General features: G+C 40.7%; 2 protein-coding genes across 7 annotated transcripts in view; one reads left to right on the forward strand and one right to left on the reverse strand.

Annotated features, from left to right (window-relative positions):
* The first annotated feature begins 2,717 nt into the window (after positions 1-2,717).
* On the forward strand, positions 2,718-8,330 carry C5H11orf58 (chromosome 5 C11orf58 homolog). The gene is made up of 5 exons (XM_030949723.1): positions 2,718-2,849; positions 3,035-3,115; positions 4,329-4,389; positions 5,924-6,033; positions 6,798-8,330. The coding sequence occupies exons 1-5, from the start codon at positions 2,790-2,792 to the stop codon at positions 7,005-7,007; spliced, it is 522 nt and encodes a 173-aa protein (XP_030805583.1). The 5' UTR covers positions 2,718-2,789; the 3' UTR covers positions 7,008-8,330.
* A 5,488-nt stretch (positions 8,331-13,818) lies between these two features.
* PLEKHA7 (pleckstrin homology domain containing A7) overlaps positions 13,819-21,272 on the reverse strand; it is a 147,202-nt gene continuing 139,748 nt past the window's right edge. For 4 of the 6 annotated variants that reach the window (XM_030948918.1, XM_030948915.1, XM_030948914.1 and 1 more), the window contains 4 exons: positions 21,010-21,143; positions 20,060-20,202; positions 16,767-16,875; positions 13,819-15,526 (listed from right to left, as the gene is read on the reverse strand). In XM_030948918.1, the coding sequence (XP_030804778.1) occupies positions 16,778-16,875; positions 20,060-20,202; positions 21,010-21,143 (375 nt within the window). In that variant the 3' untranslated portion in view covers positions 13,819-15,526; positions 16,767-16,777. The remainder of the gene's footprint in view (positions 15,527-16,766; positions 16,876-20,059; positions 20,203-21,009; positions 21,144-21,272) is intronic. The other 2 variants (XR_004060751.1, XM_030948916.1) reach the window with 2 other exon arrangements.

Genomic DNA, 21,272 nt, shown 5'->3' on the forward strand with positions numbered 1-21,272 from the left:
CTGCATGGCAAAGACATCCTTACCACATTGTACTATGAGAAATTATTTGGATGTCAGATCTAGTTCTACCCTATTTCTACAGAAAAAGATAAAACCCAATTAAATTTTAAAAAAAAAGTGCAGAATGTATATCAGGATCTTCACTCATGAAACTGCTTCCACAACATCTTGTTAGGACTCAACTTTCCCACCCCCATCCCTTTCCACGAAAGGAAATGAGATCTCATGATTTCAGTGAGTATCATTTCAGCAAGTTTCAGTTCATTTCACTGCACTTCACCTTGTGCCATTCCATCTAATTGTTTTCACTTAATTCCAGAACTATTTTTCCTTGACAAGGTTTTTTTTCCTTGACAAGGTTTTGTCCGCCTGGAAGTTTTTACAATGCAGACTGCTGAGCTTCAAAACTTGGAAGCTTCTCATTCAAGTGATTCTTCTGGCATGTCCTGTAACAGGGCTGGTGTGTACCTACCCTGCACCCACATGGATGGCTCCCATCCACAGGGAACACCTGCAGCTCACCACAGCAGCAGCAACATATTGAAAAGTCCAAGGGGATAATTGTGTATGACAGCAAATAATTTTGTTACCTTACTTGTCATTTTTCTTACCTCATTGCCTCTGCTAGTGACCAACAAGAAACCTCATTGTTCCTCCCTCTACACAGGCAGCCATTTGCTTGAGGTTCTGTTTCTGCATCACAGCCAGTTTGTGCTTCAGGACAAAACCTCGCCCCTGTGAATTGAATGTTAACTTCAGGTCAGTGTCTTCAGAGAGACTATGGCAAAACTCTCACAAATACTGCCCAGATTCCTTACCTATTGTTTTGTTTGTATTCCAGAACAGCCTCGGAGATTGGAAAAGACATGTTTTTCCTTAGAAACTCAGTGTCCCTTCTTCTGAGAATAATGACATTTCACTGTGGCTCAAAAGAATGCAGCAAATATAACACTGAATCCCAGCATGACAGGATTTTTCAGAACTCCTTTCTTACCATTTATTAGTTTACTGGAATTATATAAAGCTCATGAGTCACACATCCTCAGACATATCTGTAATATCTGCAGAAGATAAACATTTACGTAACCATTCTGATACTAGAATCCACATTTTTTTAACATTCAGATGACTCCATTTTTAAGTGATCCCATAGGCAGATGGCTGCCATATAATGTTTAGGATGTCTTTCTTTGGTAAGGTACCTTTTCCCTGCAAAAACAGAGCATTTTAAACAAGGGAACAATAACGACCATATCATTATTCAAAATATAAACAAAACAAAATTAACAAACCATTGGTCAGACACATAAACATTAGTTCATTTCGGTTGTCCCAAAAAAGACTTGAACCTAACAATAAGCCACAACTAAAACGCAGTTATAATAGCTGATTTGAGCAGTCTTAATTTTTACACCTTTTTTTCCCAAAGACAAACCTTCTCTGTTTGTCCTACAAGGGAAGTATAGCCATGAAGTTAAAATTTCACTCTTGTTTTTTTGTTGAGATCACAGGTCTTTAAGGGTACAGAAACACTAACAACAACTAAACTTAAAAAAAAAATACAGTTTTACTGGTTTTAGATTACCATGCTTCTTATTAAGTTAAACAGACTAAAAAGGCTGCTAGATACTACTAAAAATGGAGTTTGTAATTTACAAAGTAATATCATTTTCAGGGTTTTTTTGCAATTTTACTCCTCTTGTTAGAAACAATTTTTAAATGTTAAAATTTAAATCAATCCATTCCTACAGTTTCTATATAATAGTCTGTACATTTAAATACATGAAATGAGGTTAAAGATGCAAATATATGATTCTCTCAGATTAATTATTGTTTCTGCTCATTTATCATTGTTAAACAAGAACCACAGAAGCTGTAGAAAGCAAATGTAACAACTGTGCCTTTCTGATTGGTTTTGCACACTGAAGCAGAGCAGTAACACAAACATGAAATAAAACATCAATATCCTAGTGCTGTTCTGTATAAACAGCCATTGAAAATAATTATATTCTACATATCACATCATATTTCATAGCATATATAATATCATCATCATAGTTTGGGTTGGAATGGATCTAACCTGCTCAAAGAGATCTAATTAAGACACTAACATTGGCTCTTTGTCAAAAAAAAAAAAAATCACTCGTTTTTCTAAATGTCTCCAGAGATGGAGATTCCCTGGGCAGCCTGGTCAGCGCTCTGCCAGCCTCAGTGTAAGGAAATTTCTGCTCATGTTGAAGGGGAACTTTTTGTTTATGGCCATTGCTCCTCATCCTGCACCACTGTGAAGAGTCTGGCATCCCCTTCTCGGCACCCGCCTTTGAGGTGTGATAAATGTGGGGACAGTGCCTCATTTGTGTTTGGCACACGTGTGGGGGTGATGAACAGCAGTGGCGGCAAACAGCCAGCGGCCCTGAGGGGATCATGGCAACACCTGGAGCTGCGCACACAGCGCTCCACGCGGGGCACACGAGCAGGGACCGGCGGGCACTGAAGCGAGCTGAGCAGCGGGCAGGGTCCCCGCTCCCGAGAGCCGACAGAAGCGAGAAGCGCCGGGAAGTGCCGGAAAGCGCCGGCACCGTGTCCCGGCAGCGCCACCGCCCGCCCCGAGGCGGGGCCCGGCCCGGCCGTCACGGCCGCGGAGGCCTCTGGGACACGCAGTCCGCGCCCGCCCGCGCCGCGCCGCCGCCGCCCGCCCGGAACTACCGGTCCCGGCGCACCCCGCGCCCGCCCCGCGGGAGCGGCTCCGGCAGGAAGGCGGCAGCGCGGCCCGGTCAGCCAGCCTGGCCATGAGCTCCGCCAGGGAGTCCCAGAGCCACCACGGCCTCAAGCGAGCGGCCTCCCCCGATGTAACCGGGCGCGGGGCGGCGGCGCGGCGGGAGGGGGTTGGCGGCGCGGGGGGCGGCGGCCGGGCCGCGGCTCGGCGGCGGAGCCCCCGGCGGGACGCGGGCAGGCCGCGGCCGCCCGGGCGGGCTGCGGCGGGGCGGAGGGGCCGCTCGGGGCGGGCGGGCGCAGTGAGCGTGTGCTCCCGCAGGGCTCCAGCAGCTGGGAGGCGGCGGACCTGGGCAACGAGGAGCGGAAGCAGAAATTCCTGCGGCTGATGGGCGCCGCGAAGGTGAGGCCGCCGCGCCGCCCATCGCCCCCACGGGGGCGGGCACGGGGACCGGGGCTCTGCGGGGCGATCTGAGCCAAGCGACAGCAACCCCGAACTGCCCGGCTTTGGGGCTCTCCTCGAGGAGGATTTGGGGTTCACCGCTGTTGTGGCAGCAGCCGTGTTACACAAAACCGCGCTCGGAAGTTGTCGAGTCCTGCGCCGCAGCTTCATCCCCGCCCCACGCCTTAAATGCTTTCAGACCGGCTGGTAAAATTACTTGTTGGCGCTTCCGAGAGCCAGGCCTTGTTACAAATTAACAAGCCTACCTACTAGGTCTGTAAATTCCTCTGTCACTGGAAAAACTTTTTTATAAGAGTGGTCGCTTAAAGACTGAACCACTAAAGTAGTAAACCTAGGGAATATTTTTAGAGAGAAGATATACTAAAACTAAATTTCTATTACGCTTGCTGCAAAAAATGCTCCAAAACTGGTTAAATGTAATAATGATTTTTTAATGTATAAAATGGTGGTTTAGTATTGCACTTTTACTTACTTTCAAAAAATACCATTTTTACCTGTAGTAACTTATTTTGCTTGAATACGGTAATTTTGTAAGTTAAAATAGCTGTGTTAAAGAGATGAAGGTTAGGACTTTGTAGTGGATGGGGATACAGTGCCCCATTAAAGCATCCCACTACCACTAATCTGAATGTCTGCTTAGGTACTTAATGCTGCTTGCTGTGTAATGCCAGTTCTTGCCTATTGGGACACATTTGCTAATGAGCAACTACTGAGCCAATAAATTAATCATCACTGTGAAGGGCTTACCTGACACTGTGACCAGTCTGAAAGCGGGATCATCGTAAGATGCACGGCCTGAACTGTTGCAGAGTGTCAGACAAAGGGTAAATGATCAGAACCTGAATACACCTGTCTAGCATCGTGTAGTATAATTTTTGTATCAGTGGCAAGAAACAGAGTGAAATAGAACTATCTCTGGGGTCTGGGAAGACCAAAGGGTGTGTAGTTGCTGGGGTTTCTTTTTCAGACAATTCAGCAAAAGAAAGATGAAACAAACTTACCTAGAGGCAGCAGCTGTTAGCTAGGAAAGCTTCCAGTCCTGCAGTTGGGTGGCAGGGTTTGACAGCAAACCTTTTCCATTCAAGATGTCCAGGATGTTGGCAGAGCTGTCAGTGCACCCTAAAGCTCCAAAACAAACTGCCTTTTCTTTTAGAAAGAACATACTGGCCGCCTTGTTATCGGAGACCACAGATCAACCTCTCACTTCAGGACAGGTCAGTTTATCCAACAGCTGATACAAAGTTGGAAATCTAACCCTTATTTAGGAACATTCCAGTGCTCTGAGCTTGGTAGATATGGCAGGGAAGGATTTCAAGATTCATGGCTGCAGCTGCAGATGGGTCAGGCTGTGGAGTTGTAGAAGTTCCTTATTTCTGTCAGATTACTGACAAATGGTTTCTGTGACTGCACTCACTTGCCTTTTAAAGTCCAGTGTGTGCCAGGATATCCAAACTATGTACATAGAAAAGAACAGGGGTTGATTTGTCCCTGACCTGGTTACCTATTGAATAGAAAGATCTCTGCCCTAAAGCAATGAGGGAAAAGCTGTAAAGCAAAGACGTAAAAGCTGCAAGGTCATCTGCAAGATCAAGGCAGTCAGCAATAATTGCATGTCTTGTAGGACCATGGTAACTCCTTATCATGCTTTCTTGGGAAGTCAAAGTACATGGCACCAAGCTGGGTTGGACTGCACTGCCTGAGAGAAGCCTTGATAAAGCCTTGTGGAATAGCAGCTGTCAGCACTCCAGAAAACTTTCCCTGATGCCCTCCACTGATCATTTTTCACATGATGAAAAATTATCTATGGGCCAAAATAAGCCTGAGGATTGGTTGCAGGTGCTGCTGCTCTTAGCATACAGAGACTGAGAATCACTCCTTCATACCTGCATTTCTAGAAAGGAAGTGATGCTTCTCCTTGAAGTCATACAGAACCAGTACTCATTTGTTAATAGCAAGAAGTTAAAATGCTGGGGGTTTTAACACTTCTTTGTCTAACATAGAGCTCTTGTCCTTTTACAATAACATACAGCTCTAATTTCCAAATGAGGAAGTGTGGATGTGCAATACAACCTTTCAGCTTCACAGAAATACAAATTAAAAGCTAATGTTGTAGGCCTCCTGGGGAGAATTAAGAGATTCCTACCTTTTCCAAGTACATAGGAACCTTGACTATTTTAGACCGCTTACTCAAGTAAATAAAGGGGCTATAGAAGTAGCTCATGAAAATTAAGTTTTTTGCTAATTCCTAAGGATGGAAAAATGCAGAGCTGTAGTAACTGCTCCTTGTAATTTGGGATGCATGAAACAGTTTTAGATACAGCTCCATAAACAAGAGTGGTGCTATTGTCCCAAGGCATGATGCTATATCTGAGGGATGATTTCATCACAGTAATCCCATGTTATGTAGTGAAGGTCACAAAGTTTCTCCTTGCTGGGGCATGTTGCAGTATTGGCTGGAAGCACAGAGAACTCACACTGATTACATTTACCTCGTTCTATAGAACATAACACTGCATAGTGCAACTGTGGAATGCATCAGGTCTCAGGAACTTCCTCTTTGTATCCAAGCCATCCTGCTTGCACTCTTGGTACTGTTGCTTTAAAGTCTGATGGTTTGTATGCAGGAATACTGGATCCTAGTTTAGAATGGTTGCATTTAAACTTCTTGCCTTTGAAAATGTGACTTCCTGTAATTTGGTGTCTTTGTTAATTTGAATAACCATAACCAAAGTACCCTGGACAATGCAGGGGAAGAAGACAAGAAAATGAACGAGGAGTTGGAGTCTCAGTACCAGCAGAGCATGGACAGCACCATGTCGGGGCGGAACCGGCGCCACTGCGGGCTCGGCTTCAGCGAGGTACTGAGTTCATTTGCCAATGCTTTGGCTTTCACTTCACTGAGACAAGGTGCTTCTGAGTTTAAAAATCCATGCAGACTTCCATGGTTTGGGTTAAAGGCCAAACTTGTTGCAGCCACTTGGCTGCTGTTTGTGTACACTGTGGTGTACTCATTTAGGTGCTCATAAATGACGATGCTTCTCGTTGTTCTGAGAAGTGAAGACCTCTGTTCCAGAGCAGTCTGATTAGGGCACAGAGTGACAGTTTTAATATATTAAATCAGGGTGTTGCTGAGGAATACATAAGTAGGCAGGATAACCATCTGCATTGTTGTTAGCAGTATCATTGATTACTTCAGCATTCCTCATGCTGCAGTTTGCTAAGTGTCCTTTCAGAGATCAGTTACAAATGTGAATTCTTGATGGCCTAGCTTTAGTTCCATTGTGTTACTCTGTGACAAATATTCCAGTGTCAATACTGGAATTACTGAACTGATGTGATCTGGAACTTCAGACTCACTGAATGGTGTCTTTAGGATTTCTGCTGTAACTAAATAAACCAGTGGCTGATGAATTCATGTCACAGCTGGTATGATTAACCACTTCAGGGAGTTGCTTTCTGTCTAAGAGTTTGTGTCTTATGGGCCTCTGTTTAGCAACATGACCCATTTTAGTACCAAAATGAAAGAAGACATTAAGTGAAACAATCTCACTGGACATTTTAAAGGCTGCAGTGGAGTTACCAGGAAATAATATTTTATCTCTCTCATAATCTGAACTTACAGTTTCAGGAAGATGAACAAGAAGAGGAGGCAGCTGGACACTCCTCTGATGAGAGTTCAGATGATTCTGACAGTGGTTCTGATTCAGAGCAAGAGGAGTCTGCAGAAGAGCTACAAGCTACCGAAAAACATGAGGAAGCTGAGGTTCCAGAAAACAAAAAAGAATCAAAAAGCAACTATAAAATGATGTTTGTGAAAGCCAGTGGTTCATAACTGCAGATGTAACAGCTTTGTATTTAAAGTACAGTAAGCCTTATTGTTACAGTGCAAAGTGGAGGACTGCTACAGCACAGATCTTTGTATTTTGATTTTAAAAAGACCCTGTTAGATGACAAACAGTAGTATTTGCTTTCTGTTGCCATGGATAACATTTTTATGGGGGCAGTGATATTACTGGTTTTTGTAAAGTGTATAAAATCCTGGATGGAGAAATAAATTTGTTTTTGTTCCTGCCCAATCTTTACAATGTTATCTGAACTATCCCTTCCCTTATTCCATGCCAGATAAGGAAGCTTCATGTTAGTGGTTTATTCAGTTAGTGCCCCAGTCTTGAATTTTTGACTATTAAGATTACATGTGAATTACGTGATGTTGCATTAGTTGTAAAATACCAATATCAGCATTATTCTGTGATGTACTAGAGCTTCAAACAATGATTTTGTCTATAGATGCTAGTGTTGGCAGGGCTGAGGAGAAATTGCTCACTTTTGTGACAGCATTGATCACTGTACCCATCTTTAGTCCTACAGCAGTTGCATAGAGAATATGTTTTAGAAAAGAGTAATACAGCAGAAGGCTCTAATTGCTTCTTTGGCTTTCTAACGAGGGGGAGGAGCTGTAGTTATTTCTACCTTTAGGTAGAAAAGAGTGATTTTTTGAATTACTGGTTCCTGGCTAGAGCATTGAGCTGTTATTAAAAATAACACCTCCCAGAGAAACCAGTTTACTTTGAAAGAGAAAGTGTACTTTGATAATGAAAAGAATATACAAATCATTTTAGCTTTTTTAAAATATAGAATAAAGAGTTAAGTATGCGAGCCCTTCTTCCTTTTCTCCCTGCACATGCATCACTTGGAGGTCTGAGTCAATTAGCACAAGGCTGTAGCTGTCAAGTCAAGCTGATATGCCTAGAAAGCCAGGAGTTCAGCAACTCCTCCCAGCAAGAATTAAACACATCCATTCCTCTGCAAAGTCATTGCATTCATATAATGAATAAAATACCAGAACTTTTTAGACTTTTTTTCCTCTTAGTATGTCAGACAGATCACCTGCCTCTCCTGCCTGGGAGAGCAGGACATCTGCCCTGTACCTCTGGTACCCCCACAGCAGTGTTCCGGGGGACACTCCAGGTGCTCCTGGACACTGTTTCTGTGTACAACTCCTGGTGTGCAGACAACGTTTCCAAGCCAGTCGGCTGAAGGAAAGCAGCAGTTTGAACTATCATTGCCTAGTTGAATGTAAACATTGCAGCATCAGCTATTGGGGGAGGACTTGGAATAAGTATGGAAAAAATAAAAGTAATATTGTAAATAGAAACTGAGTGTGGATTTTGATTACTGTGTTTTACTAAATCTGCATTTAATACAAGCTCTTCCACTCATTCCATTTCAAGAACCATGTTCCAGCAGCCACTAAAGGTCAATCATTTGTACTTGATTTGTGTAGATTTTTCTGTTTTCCCCATACTGCAAGCTTTTAATACATAGGGAAAAAATTTAAGTAGCTTGTGCATTGTGAAGAGAGAAGAACTCGCCATGACTTACGAAAGCTGCTCTATCTCTAGGAAAGAGAGTGAGATGCCTCCCTAAGAGATCAGCTGATCACTTTCCTAATAGACCAGTTCCAGGTTTTCCTGGTTAGACACTCAAGCTAAACTCAAACCGCAGCATTTCACTGTTGAAATCCTTTAGCCGTGGCTGCCACTCACCTCTCTGCCTTCTCTGTCCCAGCAGTGCTGCTCTCTGAGCTCTCCCACCAGCATGCAGCCATGCAGAGATTCATGGTGGGATCTGGAAAGACCCAGGAAAAGCAGATTCAGCTGGCCAGCCCTGCACAGCTCTCTACTGACAGACAAAATGAGGGGCTCTTCCACTCAGCCTCTTGCCTCCCTGATTAGCCCATCAGTTTCAGTTATAAATAAATAGAACACACAAAGATAAAAAAATAAACTGAAATTAAACTATTCTAGATACAGCTCTGACTGGGGAAAAAAAGAAAAAAATCAGCACAACTTTCATCCCCCAAAAGCAGAACACCAAATATGAACATCTGATGAGATTTGGGGTAACATCTGTTATGCTGACCTAAGACTCACCTGCTTAAAATAGGAAGAGTTATTCTACACAGTCTTGTCTGTTTCTGCCTAACATTTATAAACATTCTAAGAACTTGCAGACTGATCTATGAAGCAGCATAAGCTTCTCCCTATGTACCATGAAAGGCGATTTAGCTCAGGTTGTGCAGTGAATGTTTCAATTCCGGAGTCAGTTTTAGCAACATTTGCTACAACAGTATCAGCAGCAGTGGCATGGGTAGGAGCAGGATGGTTTCAGCTCAATGGAGACAGGGAACACAGGAAAAATCAAAGTCCACGTCTTGGTTGACTCCAGCCAGCCCTTTGCTTTTTCAAGTTGGTGTGGAAGGAACTACCAGAGATGACAGCAGAACACATCATAAGCAGACACTGACTAACAAGAAGGGCAAGTGCATTTGTCTGTTAAAACAAGACTTGTCCACTGAAATTCCTCAACTCAAAGACCAGTTAATTTCCATCTCAATAGAAAGGCAGAAGTCTGCCTGTTCTCCTACACCTCAGGGAAGGACTGAAGTTAGGCCACAGAGATTTGTCACAGAACAACCATCACATCTGCTAAGTTTTCATCTGTTTCTAAACCACACTGAAAATTTGCTCACACAAAGAGCAATACAGGTGCAGTCTCAGCACTTGGCTTTGGAAGACTGAAAACACCTGAACAAGGTCAAATGCACTGGTGTGCCTGTTCCCCTTCCATTTGCCCTGGAACCAGGAACCCCTCCAGTGAGCTCCATCACAGCCCCAGTGCCCATGGGTCTGGCAGTCACAGAGGGTGCTTCTAAGCCAGGTAAAAAGGGATTCTCAACATCCTGCAAGAATTCTCCAAGGCCAAGGAAACCAGATCTGTAAGTTGCCCTGTAGTTTCATGCAACTGCTTTGCAGTTTACTCTCCCTTTCTTCCTGAAGAGGAGGCTGACAACTTGATTCCTGAAAGCACAATTTATAGGCCAGCTTCAAAGCTATAGGTCCCTCTAAGGCTCTGGTTGGGGAATTCACATCAAAGACGATGTGCACATGTTGTTCTGATGCCAGAGAGGACGGTTGGTAGAAATCTCCGTGGATTTGCTACAGTCCCCAGTACAGGGATTAAATTATGCACTGAAGCTGCCTCTGTAAACTGCAGGAGACAAAGAGAATAAGTGGCAGTGCAATATCTGATAATCAAAGCCTGGCACGGCTCTTTGCATCAGTCTCTTGGAAGCTGTCAGGGGATTAAGAGAAGGGACCATGTGTCAAGGCACCCTCAACTGAAGGGACAGAGCAAAAGTTGGTTTTGTTTGCTTTTAAGCCTGTCACCCCTGCACTTTTCCTGAGAAAAATATCTTAGTGCAAGAGATGTACAGCACTGTGATGTGAGGTGAGTTTGCTTAGTTTTTGCACAGCATTAAAGAAACACAATACTTGGTGATTTAACCCAAGCTGAGTTAATTTTGATGTACAGGTGTGAGCTCACACTTACTGTTTGTGCTATTATCTGTCCAAACCCAGTACCATTTATGGTGTCCGTATGGATCCAGGGAAGAAAAATTAAAAGGCAAGACTGAAAGAACTTTAGATGCTGTCTAGGAAAAAAGCACAGCAACTGGCAATAGGAAAGACAATTGTCCTGCTACCAAAACACTACCCTGAAGTCATCACTGATTCTCCTTCATCCACTACTACCACCAATATCCCACTCCCTTGTTTAATTATTTCAAATTCTTTCACAAGGTATTTTTTTTGTACTGGGACATAAAACATTCTCATTTCCCAGCTATTCCTTCTTACCTTCTCCACTACAACTTGGGCCAAGTCCTTTCACAGAAGCATTTTACTGCTGTCCAACTCTATGCATTTGAGCTCTTTGCACCTTTTTACCACCTCTCATTTCCCACCACCAGCCTGCTCGCCACCCTCACCCTTCAGCCTCTTACTTACACCTTGCTTGCAGATACATCTCTGCCATTATTTTCTACAATCTCACTACTCACATTTGATTTCTTAATCTCTTCCTTCTTTTAGCGGTTCCTTATGCTACAGCTCCTGGTAAGAGGATTCAAGAAAACATCATTGTCCTTCAAGCTTACATCTAGTAACACAATTTCACCAACAGCTGCTCCAAAAATGCTAATTCTGTTTTCTTTGGAGGTTGTTTTCCACTCTCTGTAAGGCAACCAGGAGCACTGGCATGTAAATAACAAGTCAACAGTGCTCAAATGTGCATATACTTTCTATGTGCACTTACTTTTTCCATATATTCAATACTTTCTAGTTTTATTTACTTTATAATTAGCACTTGAAGTTATTCCACCATCTCCCAGCAATTTCACAGCAGCTTTTATAATCTTACCTCCTTCTTACATTTACCTGTAGTTTAACATTCCAAGTGTGGTTGTTGCACAGGATACCTCAACAGACTTGTATTAAAAATGCTCTTTAAAATTCCAGAGCTTTGAACTAAAGAAATATCTCAAGAAGTTTTCATGGAAAGTTCATTGCGGTTGGTTCAATTCAGCTGCAGTTAGATGCACCTTTTCAAATAATGGAAAAAAAATGTAAAGGGGTCAGACCCAATCAATACAGTTGTTCAAACAGAATTTCAGGCACTGTGATGTGGGGATTTTTTTGTGCTCTTTCTTTGTACTGCTCCACTATGAAGAAAGGTTGCTTCTGCTAGTAGAGCAATAAAAATCTTAGCCTTTTGAATACAGCCAAATAACCAATGGGAATCTTAACCAGGTGTGGAAAATATACCAATTTTTTCATGTTTTTCTTGTACATGGCTTTGTTCTTTTTATAACCACGCAGTACATGGGCACACAGACACACACAGCACAAGCAAACACTTTAAAATACCCACAGACAGACATAAATCAGAGCGGTAACATCACATCCTGCCTTCTGCATCTTCGAACTTTTGACACTAGGTAAATCTGGTCTTTCCTTCATAGAACATCCAGAAGTTAATTGCTAAGACACCTGGGAAATATGTAGTTTCCTAGAGGGGAACAGATACTGATATAAAAAACATAGATATATATTTGAAGATCTGGAAGTCAGAGGAATAAATGGTGCAGGGGGAAAATAATGGTGTGAAGTACCAAAATAGGTTGGGAGTGCTCTGCCTTCTCAGAACACCAACCTCTCCCTCCAAAGGCTGTGGGGTATCCAAACCAACCACCATGATGGGCTTTAAGAGCTTTTTGAAATAGCAGCACACACGTTTAGTAGCATCCTTCAGTAGCTCTTCCATCCACACCTAAGATACTGTCCAGAAAAGAATGTCTCAGTAGTTTCCTGAAAAACCTTTGCATCTACTTCTGGTGGGTTTTGTTTGTGAGGGGCTTGGTGGTGGTGGTGGTTTTTTCCTTCCCAAGTATTCCAAAACAGCCTGGATGCCTCTAAGTACTACTTACCTGCCCAGTCCTTTAAAACAAACAGCATAATACAGATGCACAAACAGTCCTAGAGCTCAGCACAATTCCTTGCAGCCCAGCAATCACACAAACTTTAAAATAATAGTGAAAAACAGGGGTGGGGGCTGTTGTGCAAGTCCAGAAAGGCGAAAGAGGTGCCATTAACAGCTATCAGGCTGTATTTTATAAATGCAGCTGGGCAGTAAACATTTAATAACTTCAGCTGAAGAAATTGGAAACAGATGTATATGGGAAGAGAATTCAGCCTCCAAAATTTTTCTTGGTATAACATTACAAAACACTAATTAAAAACCAGCACAATCTAAAGAACTGACACTGTTTTCTAATCAGTGAGTTCAATTAGTCCCAAACACTTCATTGTTCAATAGGCAGAGGGGAAAATAAGTCCAATTTCTGACCAAAATTATATTGATCTGCAAGTTCACATAATTTTTTTCTAGTTTTACTATTAGAAAGTAGCTTGTAATACCCTGAAAAGAGCATGTAGATTAAAAGAAACAGAACTGAAAAAGGAAATTGACCCAAACCAAACACTCTATGCATAGGAAATCTAGTTATTCCTATTTAAAAACTACACCCATCCTTACAAAATATGGTCATTAAGAACAGCATTTCACATATTCGACAAAAAGTTTTGGAAGAAAAATTATCTTCTAATTTTTTCCCAAATATGGGATTAACTAGGGACATGACCAAAATCTTTCAATCAAGACTGGTTTTGTTGAAAATGTCAATGATGTAACTGTTTAGGGCAAAATCCTTCTCTTCCACACAAGCTTGAATGAGCAGATTTTGTGTGTGTGATCAAAGAAAAGAGAATGAGCATCTGTCCCACCTTGCAGAGCAGCACTGTCTGTGCTCCTTCCCCTTCATTGCTTTCTTGTGTCCCACAAAAACAGGATGAGCACATCCTACAGCAGCTCAGCTCTCAATTTCTGCCACTCACATCCAAAATCCAAGGACTCACAGCCTCAAACACTCACCCTCGAGTTTGTGCAGTCAACACTAAGCCACAGAAACACTTTTAATAGGCTTTTTTTTTCAGAAGAATTCAACATGTCCAGTGCTCTCCATCAGCCTGGATGTCTTTTGCAGGAATTCCTGGAAAGTCAAATGCTGCCAGTGAGCTGCAGCTTTGCCATTGCCCACCACCTTCCCCTCTGCCAACACCCCACTCTTGCTATTCAAGAATAAAGACAGATTTCATCAATTGCTTAGAAAACATTTCTAAAAACAAAACAAAAAAATCAACTAACAATGATAATCATCATCAAAATGTAGAATTGGTGTGGAGAGAGCCTGATTCAAATCCCAGTAAATTAAGTGCAAAAGTGAAGAGCTTCAATGGGATTTGAACCAAAGAAGAGCAAAATGTGATAAAAGCACAAATGACTCCGGATTTCCAACTAGCTGGACACTGATAAGAGAACAGACAAGACAGAGGCAACAGGAGGCAGTTATGTTAATATTTTAATCTGTACATATACCATTTTCCAAACGGTTACATTTTATTTAAATTAATGTTTTCTTGCAAAATATTCATTTATGCTTTCAAAACTTTTTTATAAAGGCAAAAATAAATCATTATTTTGGCAAAAGGTTTTGAAGTTGATACTGGCAGTATTGAGGTAAAATAGATTGCATTAGCTAAATATATACTTTTAAGAATATTTCTGAGTATAGTGTTAATATATGATGATTTGTCTTAAAGTCTGAAACACAAAGGTCAATTCCAAGGGGTTTTTAGCTACTACTTGAATACAGGGAATACACAAGTTAGTGGTTTCACAAAATACTGTAGAAGTACTTCTCAGTTATTTCTCATCCAGAGCTGAACTCAGCTACTAATTACATAACATTGGGAAGTTTTTGCATGTCTTGCATTCGATGCATACACAGGGTTTTTTAAAGTATAGTTGCAGCAATACATTTAGTCTTATTTTCTTCTTATTTTAACCAGCTCACCCTTTGCCCTATGCGTAAGTACAGCACAGAATTTCAAAGTTTGGCAAAGATAAGCACCAGGTGAACATACACAGGAAATTAGCAGGTGCCACATTCCATTAGTTTTGCTGTTTCTAGGATAAATACTAGTCAGTACATCACATTGTAATGTCTATTGAAAAAAAATCAGAAGAAAAATATGTATTTACTAGCCAAATGACACACTGTAATTGCTTATTGCTTACTTCACATATTTTAATTAAAAATCATCTTCTTTCACAACTCAACTTCCAAAAAAAATTTTGTTAGTTGTTTGTTATACAGGGGGCAGCACTACTTTCAAGGGCAACCTAAGAAACTGTGGATTGATACCACTAAGTTAATCATCTGGGATCATTAAAAAAGGGAGTTAAAACGGGATTTTGTTATGGCTTTCTTGGGAAATTTCAGCTATACAGTGGTTACTAATATTTAGAAATTCAAGCTAACAGTTCTTGCAATGGATTATTTAATGGCCAAAAGGGTGGGTGATTAACTCTACAAAAATATTCAATCTGAAACACCCTTTCACCAAACCTGTCACCCGTGTTAGCTCTATCCATACCCTATCAATGTGCTTCTAGGTTTCTTCAAATTTGCAGGATTTTCCTCACAAAACTTTACGATGTGCATCTGAGCCTGAGGGGGAAGTAACAGTATCTTTTAGTATCTATACAAGAAGTGTCTTTTAAAATGAATTCAGCCCTTGATTAAAAAAAAAACCTAAAATACATCATTCTAAAAATACATTGTCAGTATTTTACAGAGTTTATTAAAAGTGCCGTGTATTTGTATAAAAAGTGTGAACTAAACTGAAGTAAATAAAAAATGATCTGCAGTTCTCTTCATTTTCATAGAAAATCCCCCTATCATTCTCTGAATGTCTTTTCAGAAGGAGGTGTCACCAGCCAAGGAGTATCTCCACAGAAACCTGGAAAAGAATCTCCTCTGTCCTCCACGCCGTGTCACAAAGCGGGATTTGCCTCCAGTCTCACGTCAGTGCTCACTTACTGCTTTGGCTGGTGTGAAGGAAAATAAAACATGGTTAAATATTGAAGGGAGTCAGCCAATGCCAAGCAGTAAGAAATTGCTGGGAACTTTTTTTTTTTTAAGCCTTTTGCAGTTTGACAGAAGGAACAATTCATACAGACACGTTAAGCCAACAATTGTCTCATGATGCCACTGATGCTCAAGCTCCTGCGTCCCCAGCATATCACAGCTACTTTCTTTTTCTGAAGAAAACATAACCTTATATAAATATACATCTGTAACTGTATATCTGTGTATATCTCTGTACAGACATGTGCTAGACATGGTTTTAAGTCAGTCTGCAATCACAGAATGGTTGGGGTAGGAAGGGACCTCTGAAGGTCAGCCCCAGCCCCTTGTTCGAGTCTCTGGCACCATACAATTATTTGAGTTACTCAAGCAACCCTCTTTACTACTTTATCTCTGCTTTATTTTCTTGTTCAATTTCAGGCAATAAAATTAAGCCAAAGAAAATCAGAAGGGTAAGAATAATATGCATCCATAATAAATATGGATGCATAACAAGTGTCTTAACTAGGGGCACACTCAGCAGTTGCATACAATATTTACACCTTTTCCTACCTCCAATTTCAAACAGGGAAATCTCTGCAAATGCTACTGAGAAGAGACAGAAATACAGATGTTTCTTTGTAAGGACAACAAAATTATCATGATTTTAATATCTGAAGTGGCAAAATAACCTAACCAGAGACAAACCCAGTCTTCTGTTAACATGATCCAATGAAAGGCATGATCAAAGTCAAACACAACATTGCAGAATTAGTTACAAAGGGCCAAATTTTCAGCTCACTTCAGCTAAGACTCTGATGCTAGCTCATGTGTAGGATACCAGCCCACAGAGGAAGCCCCTGCTTGTACAGGGGTGCACTTTGGATTCTCTCTTTGTATGCCCTGAGCAGCCACCAGAGAGTGCAGAAGGCTGCTGAAAACCTGGCCCCCTGTTACCCAGAGCACAGAGGTCTCCTCCCTTCACCACAGTCGGACTGAGGAAGCACCTCACCTGCAGAGCAACAGCACTTAACTGAAGACTTCAGCAGCCCACGTGTTAGCTCATTAGAAGCAATATTTACAAGGACAAAAGGTTCCTGAAAAAGTAGCTGCATGCTTTCATTCAGATGGAATCTTGGTTTAGTAAAGGAGTTAAAATTTAGCAAGCCACAGCACAGGCACAATGGCAGATCAGACATGCCAAGAGCAGTTAGTTCTTACTTGGAAGGTGTTTAAACAAATGTGTAGTGAAATCCATTGCTTAAGGGGGAGTGAGGTGGCTGTGGTACAGAAGGTGAGGGTGCTTTGGGTGGGTAGGTCAACTGCTGAGCTAGAAGGGATCACACACAGGAATTAGGCTGCACAATCAAACATTCACATCATAAACGGAGTCACCTTAATTTTCTACCACCTGATGAGCAATGAATGAGGTGCTACACTATTGTAGTCACAGGGAACACAAGGTAAACAACATTTCTACCTGCTGCTTTTTTCTACTCCTTGCATAAATCAAAAAAATAAAGATTCCTATTTGCATGAGAATATGGACAACCAATTTTAAGATGAAATTTCACTGGAACATTATGAAGGCACACAACACTGACATACTCTCCTCAGCCCTGCTTTTAAAGCTTTGGAAGCTCTGGACCAGCACCTATATTTGCTAATTTGATTTCCAGACTTCACTGAGGCTGTACAGGTTTTCAACATTTCCTTTGTTATATGCCAGTGAGCAGAAACCAAAATAATAAACAGAAGAATAATATATACAAAATTACACATATGTATAACATTTTGCTTAGTGCAGTGCATGATACAGTAAATACATTTTTATACCTCAGCTTGAAAATACAGGATAAAGAATACAATGAATAAAACTATTCTTGTTTATAAACCTGAATAATGGTATAGTATTGGAAGACAATAACCATAAAATTGCAGAAACTGAAACTCAAGCTAAAATTCTGGTTTTATGTTTTGGAAGGCCAAAGCACGAAACATAGGAAATGACTTTTGATACTCTTGTATTTGACTTTAATCTTCCAGATTCTTGGCATGATTTCCGCTCAAAAGACTGATTTCTTATTAGGAACAGAGAAAACTCTAAAATGCTAAGGTTAGATAAATTTACAACTTATCTTAAAAGATTTATATTAGCATAATATTCTAACATAAGTGCTCACCCCTGAAAAATGGGCAAAATTAAGCTTCACATTCTTTTTCATAAACAAATCTTTGTAAAACAATCTACATAATTAGTTTGGGATTTTCAGATGTGGTCTGCTTCATCATCAAGGAGCAAACAATAACCCATACTTCAAAAATCAAACTACAAAAATAAGAACGTGAAGGAATCTGTAATATGAGACTAAATGAGAATGTAAAATCAGCTGTGCAAAGTGTCAAATACTTTCCTTTTTAACCACCTCAGTTCATCAGAAAATAGGCCATAACTAAAAAACCAGAACTCTTTTCTGGTTTGTAGATTTTCCATTAAAACCAAACCACTCTGGTTCGTTTTTTTTCTTTTTAAGAATACCATGGAAGTTGTTTACTTTTAAAGGAGTAAGAAATAACTGAAATCAATGCAAGACATGTTTCAAGAAGTGAGTTTTTGAGATAAAAGTGTGGCAACAAAAGCTGTGCACAAATATAAAAGTTTGGAATTCCTTGAAAACCTTAGTCTTTGCCTACTGTGTTAGGGTTTCTTTCAGTGTCTGAAAGACAAAAGAGGTAGCTGCTATGCTTCACAAAGAAAATGAAACTAAAACTTATCCCACAACTGACTGCAAATTTTCTGAAGCAGCACTTAAACGTTTCAGTGCCAACACACACTTTAATTCCCTCTTTGAGGAAACTAAAGAATTAAGAAGAATTTTGTGGTTGCGCATATCTAAAAAAAATTGACGGATCACACTTTTGAGATAATTAAACATAAAAAATTAAAATACATAAATAAAAAACCTATATTAATAAAAGTATACTAAATTCACTACACAGCATTTAAAACAATCAAACCTATTTCAGTACTGTAGAGTTGTTACAAGTTCAGGCACACCCAGAAGTAACTTAATTGGCCCCAAGAAGACCTTTGAGTAGGGCAGGCACTCTGCTCTGACACAGAAGAATAATTTCAGGTACTGGCTGTGTTCATCTGGGCTGATCTTAGCCCAGATGTGTGACCTTTTCCCAGCAAAAGCTGGAACTCAAGTGGCAAAATGATGACTCTCATACCTCATGAAAAAAATTCCCATTCCATAACCAAAGGCTTGGAGTACCTGTTACGAGGTTCTGGTCTCTAGAACTGGGACCAAAGCACCTGTGGAAAAGCCCTGTTGATACACCCATGGCCTGAAGAGCCACAAGGTTATATTCCTGAACTGCTCCCATGATTTTACAATTCTGTTTTTCTATATGTTTGGTTTAGCTTTATAATGTCCAGCCTCCTCAGCGAATCATTTTCTCTCTGTCAGTCAGTTAAATTACCCACAGAAACTCTCTGAAGTCTCAAGATTCCTATCTTAGAAATGTATTCCATCCCCTCAAAATGCCATTCCCCCCTCAGGTTTCAGCTGGCACTGCACCCCTGAGTGTACAGCCACACTCAATCAACGCTGTTACTGCAGATGCACGTCACGCATCCCGATACTGGAATCATCTGTCTTTAATGGGAAGGTCTTAAGGGCTGCTGTGGCAAGAGCCATAAGTTTAAATTGACAACTTTGGATGAGAAATGTGCATATTTTTTCTCCATCATAGTTGAAGTTTCCATTATTTCCATTCTCCACTGGAACAGTGAATGGTGCCAGTTATAAATGGCCAGTCAGACACTTGGGGAAATCGCTGCTGCATGGATTACTGTGTGATACAAATCTCTTGACATTTCTTACTTATTTCAACTATAAAGCAATCAAGAGTGAAATTATCACTTTTAGCAACATATTGCAAAGGATCTATTAATTTCCAGGCATCAAGCAGACTTCCTGCACAGCTGTCTTGCTCTGACCTCTCATCCTGGTGACCAGACATGCCAATCCCCATGTTACAAGCTCTTTTTCAGCCTGTTGCACATAGCTCAAGCTGCAAATTATTCTAGCCTCATCTCCATCACTGGACAAGGGAATTTTTCTCTTTAAAAAAAAAGATTTTAAATCCTCTTCGCTTGATTGTTTTTTGAAGTCACATTTACTTTCAAAAAATGAACATAGAAATATTTGATTTAATGTAATTATAGAGAATTAAAAAGCTAATTTTTTAGCACTATTGGTTAGAGCAAATTTCCAAGTTCTTAACCTATTGATCATAGTATTTTGCCTCCTTTATCCTGTCCACTGGAGGCCAAACACTCAATGTGAATCATTAACCCCTCTCCATTTGTTACCTACACACACTTTTCACTATTTTGAATATGAATGACTAAAACTTTCTCTCATGCCAGGAGTTCAGCAACAACCCCACACAACTTGAGAAGCTGGTAAGGAATAGCTGTTATTTTGTAAATAACTAAGCATTACCTGCTACCTCCTTGCTCCTCTGAGAGGCTTCAGAAGCCAGAGCATATGAAATGGTAATGATGCGCTCCTGCTCCTGCAGCTGTGAATCTAAATCAATCGAGTTGTGTTTGTCCTGGGCAACAGTAGGCTGCAGATTGTGCATACTGGGGGGAAAGTGAAAAACAACATTAACATTTGCAAACATAAAGAATCCACCATGCAGATAAGAACAAGCTTGGATTCAGAGAGCAGTTTTCAGATCTCATCTATCAAGCTCCGTATTTTACTGCGGTTCTTTAAAGCAGGGTTGATGTTGTATGCAAATGCCTACAGCACACAAGGAAAAATGACAGTCACCACACGTTCAATCACAATTTCTGCATAGCCTTAAGAACATGTGAAAGTCCTTTTTTAGAAATATCCTTAAGTGCTTAAATGAAAGCACTACAAAAATGCTATTTATTTAAAGTTGTTAGCAAAATTCCTTGCTAGTGCACAGAGGAAAAGGAAAAACCTGTAGCCCTTCCAAAGAGAGAGCAGGTACCTGACATATCAAATTCTGGAAACTGAATGTTTCAGTTGACTATATTAGCTGTAAGTAGCCAAAAGTGTTGTTTCACAACTCCAGCTCTCTGGCCACAACAAACTTGCTCTCATGCTGACTTTTCTTCTGCTTTTGGCCAGCTTTGTGCCTTTCCTTCCTCCTCACTCTCAGATGAGAGTTGTTTGGTAAGGACTTACTACTGTTTTAGGACTCTAAACAAGAAAATGGACATACACAAAATTAATCAGTATGTCTTCTACCTTGTTTTAAAAAACAGCTCTGAGTACGCCACATAAATTCTGAGTGCATTTTCTCAAAGGTACAAGTTGCATTCAGGCAACAGAAATAAAGATTGCTGTATGACGTTAGTTCTCAATGTTTAACATGAGCCCCTGTGTAAGATTTGGAAAAAACCCTACAGCCTAACCTTGATTTAGTAAGAATATTCTTTATCTTTTCTGCTTTACGCTGCCTTGCCGCCAGTTCTTCTGTAGAAAGAGGCTCCTCTGGCTCCAGCTCAACATAACGTTCTGGAATTACAACCTTCTCAGGTTTTGACAACTGTAGAAAGAAAGCAAGCATCGAGTTTTCAATAACAAAAGAAATTGAGATAAATCCTCCTCAATGGGAAAACAGAGTGAAAAGAATAAAGCATGGATTTTCACAGTCAGTACATGTACCTGACACTTA

The sequence above is a fragment of the Camarhynchus parvulus genome, chromosome 5, assembly GCF_901933205.1.
Source record: "Camarhynchus parvulus chromosome 5, STF_HiC, whole genome shotgun sequence".
Classification (NCBI taxonomy): domain Eukaryota; kingdom Metazoa; phylum Chordata; class Aves; order Passeriformes; family Thraupidae; genus Camarhynchus; species Camarhynchus parvulus.

What these genes read in the sequence shown, in the direction of transcription:
- C5H11orf58 (XM_030949723.1), top strand. Translation starts at nt 2,790, where the DNA reads ATGAGCTCCGCCAGGGAGTCCCAGAGCCACCACGGCCTCAAGCGAGCG. An exon ending in GGCTGATGGGCGCCGCGAAG is followed by an intron (nt 3,116 to 4,328) that starts GTGAGGCCGCCG and finishes CTTTTCTTTTAG; the next exon opens with AAAGAACATACTGGCCGCCT. An exon ending in GCGGGCTCGGCTTCAGCGAG is followed by an intron (nt 6,034 to 6,797) that starts GTACTGAGTTCA and finishes CTGAACTTACAG; the next exon opens with TTTCAGGAAGATGAACAAGA.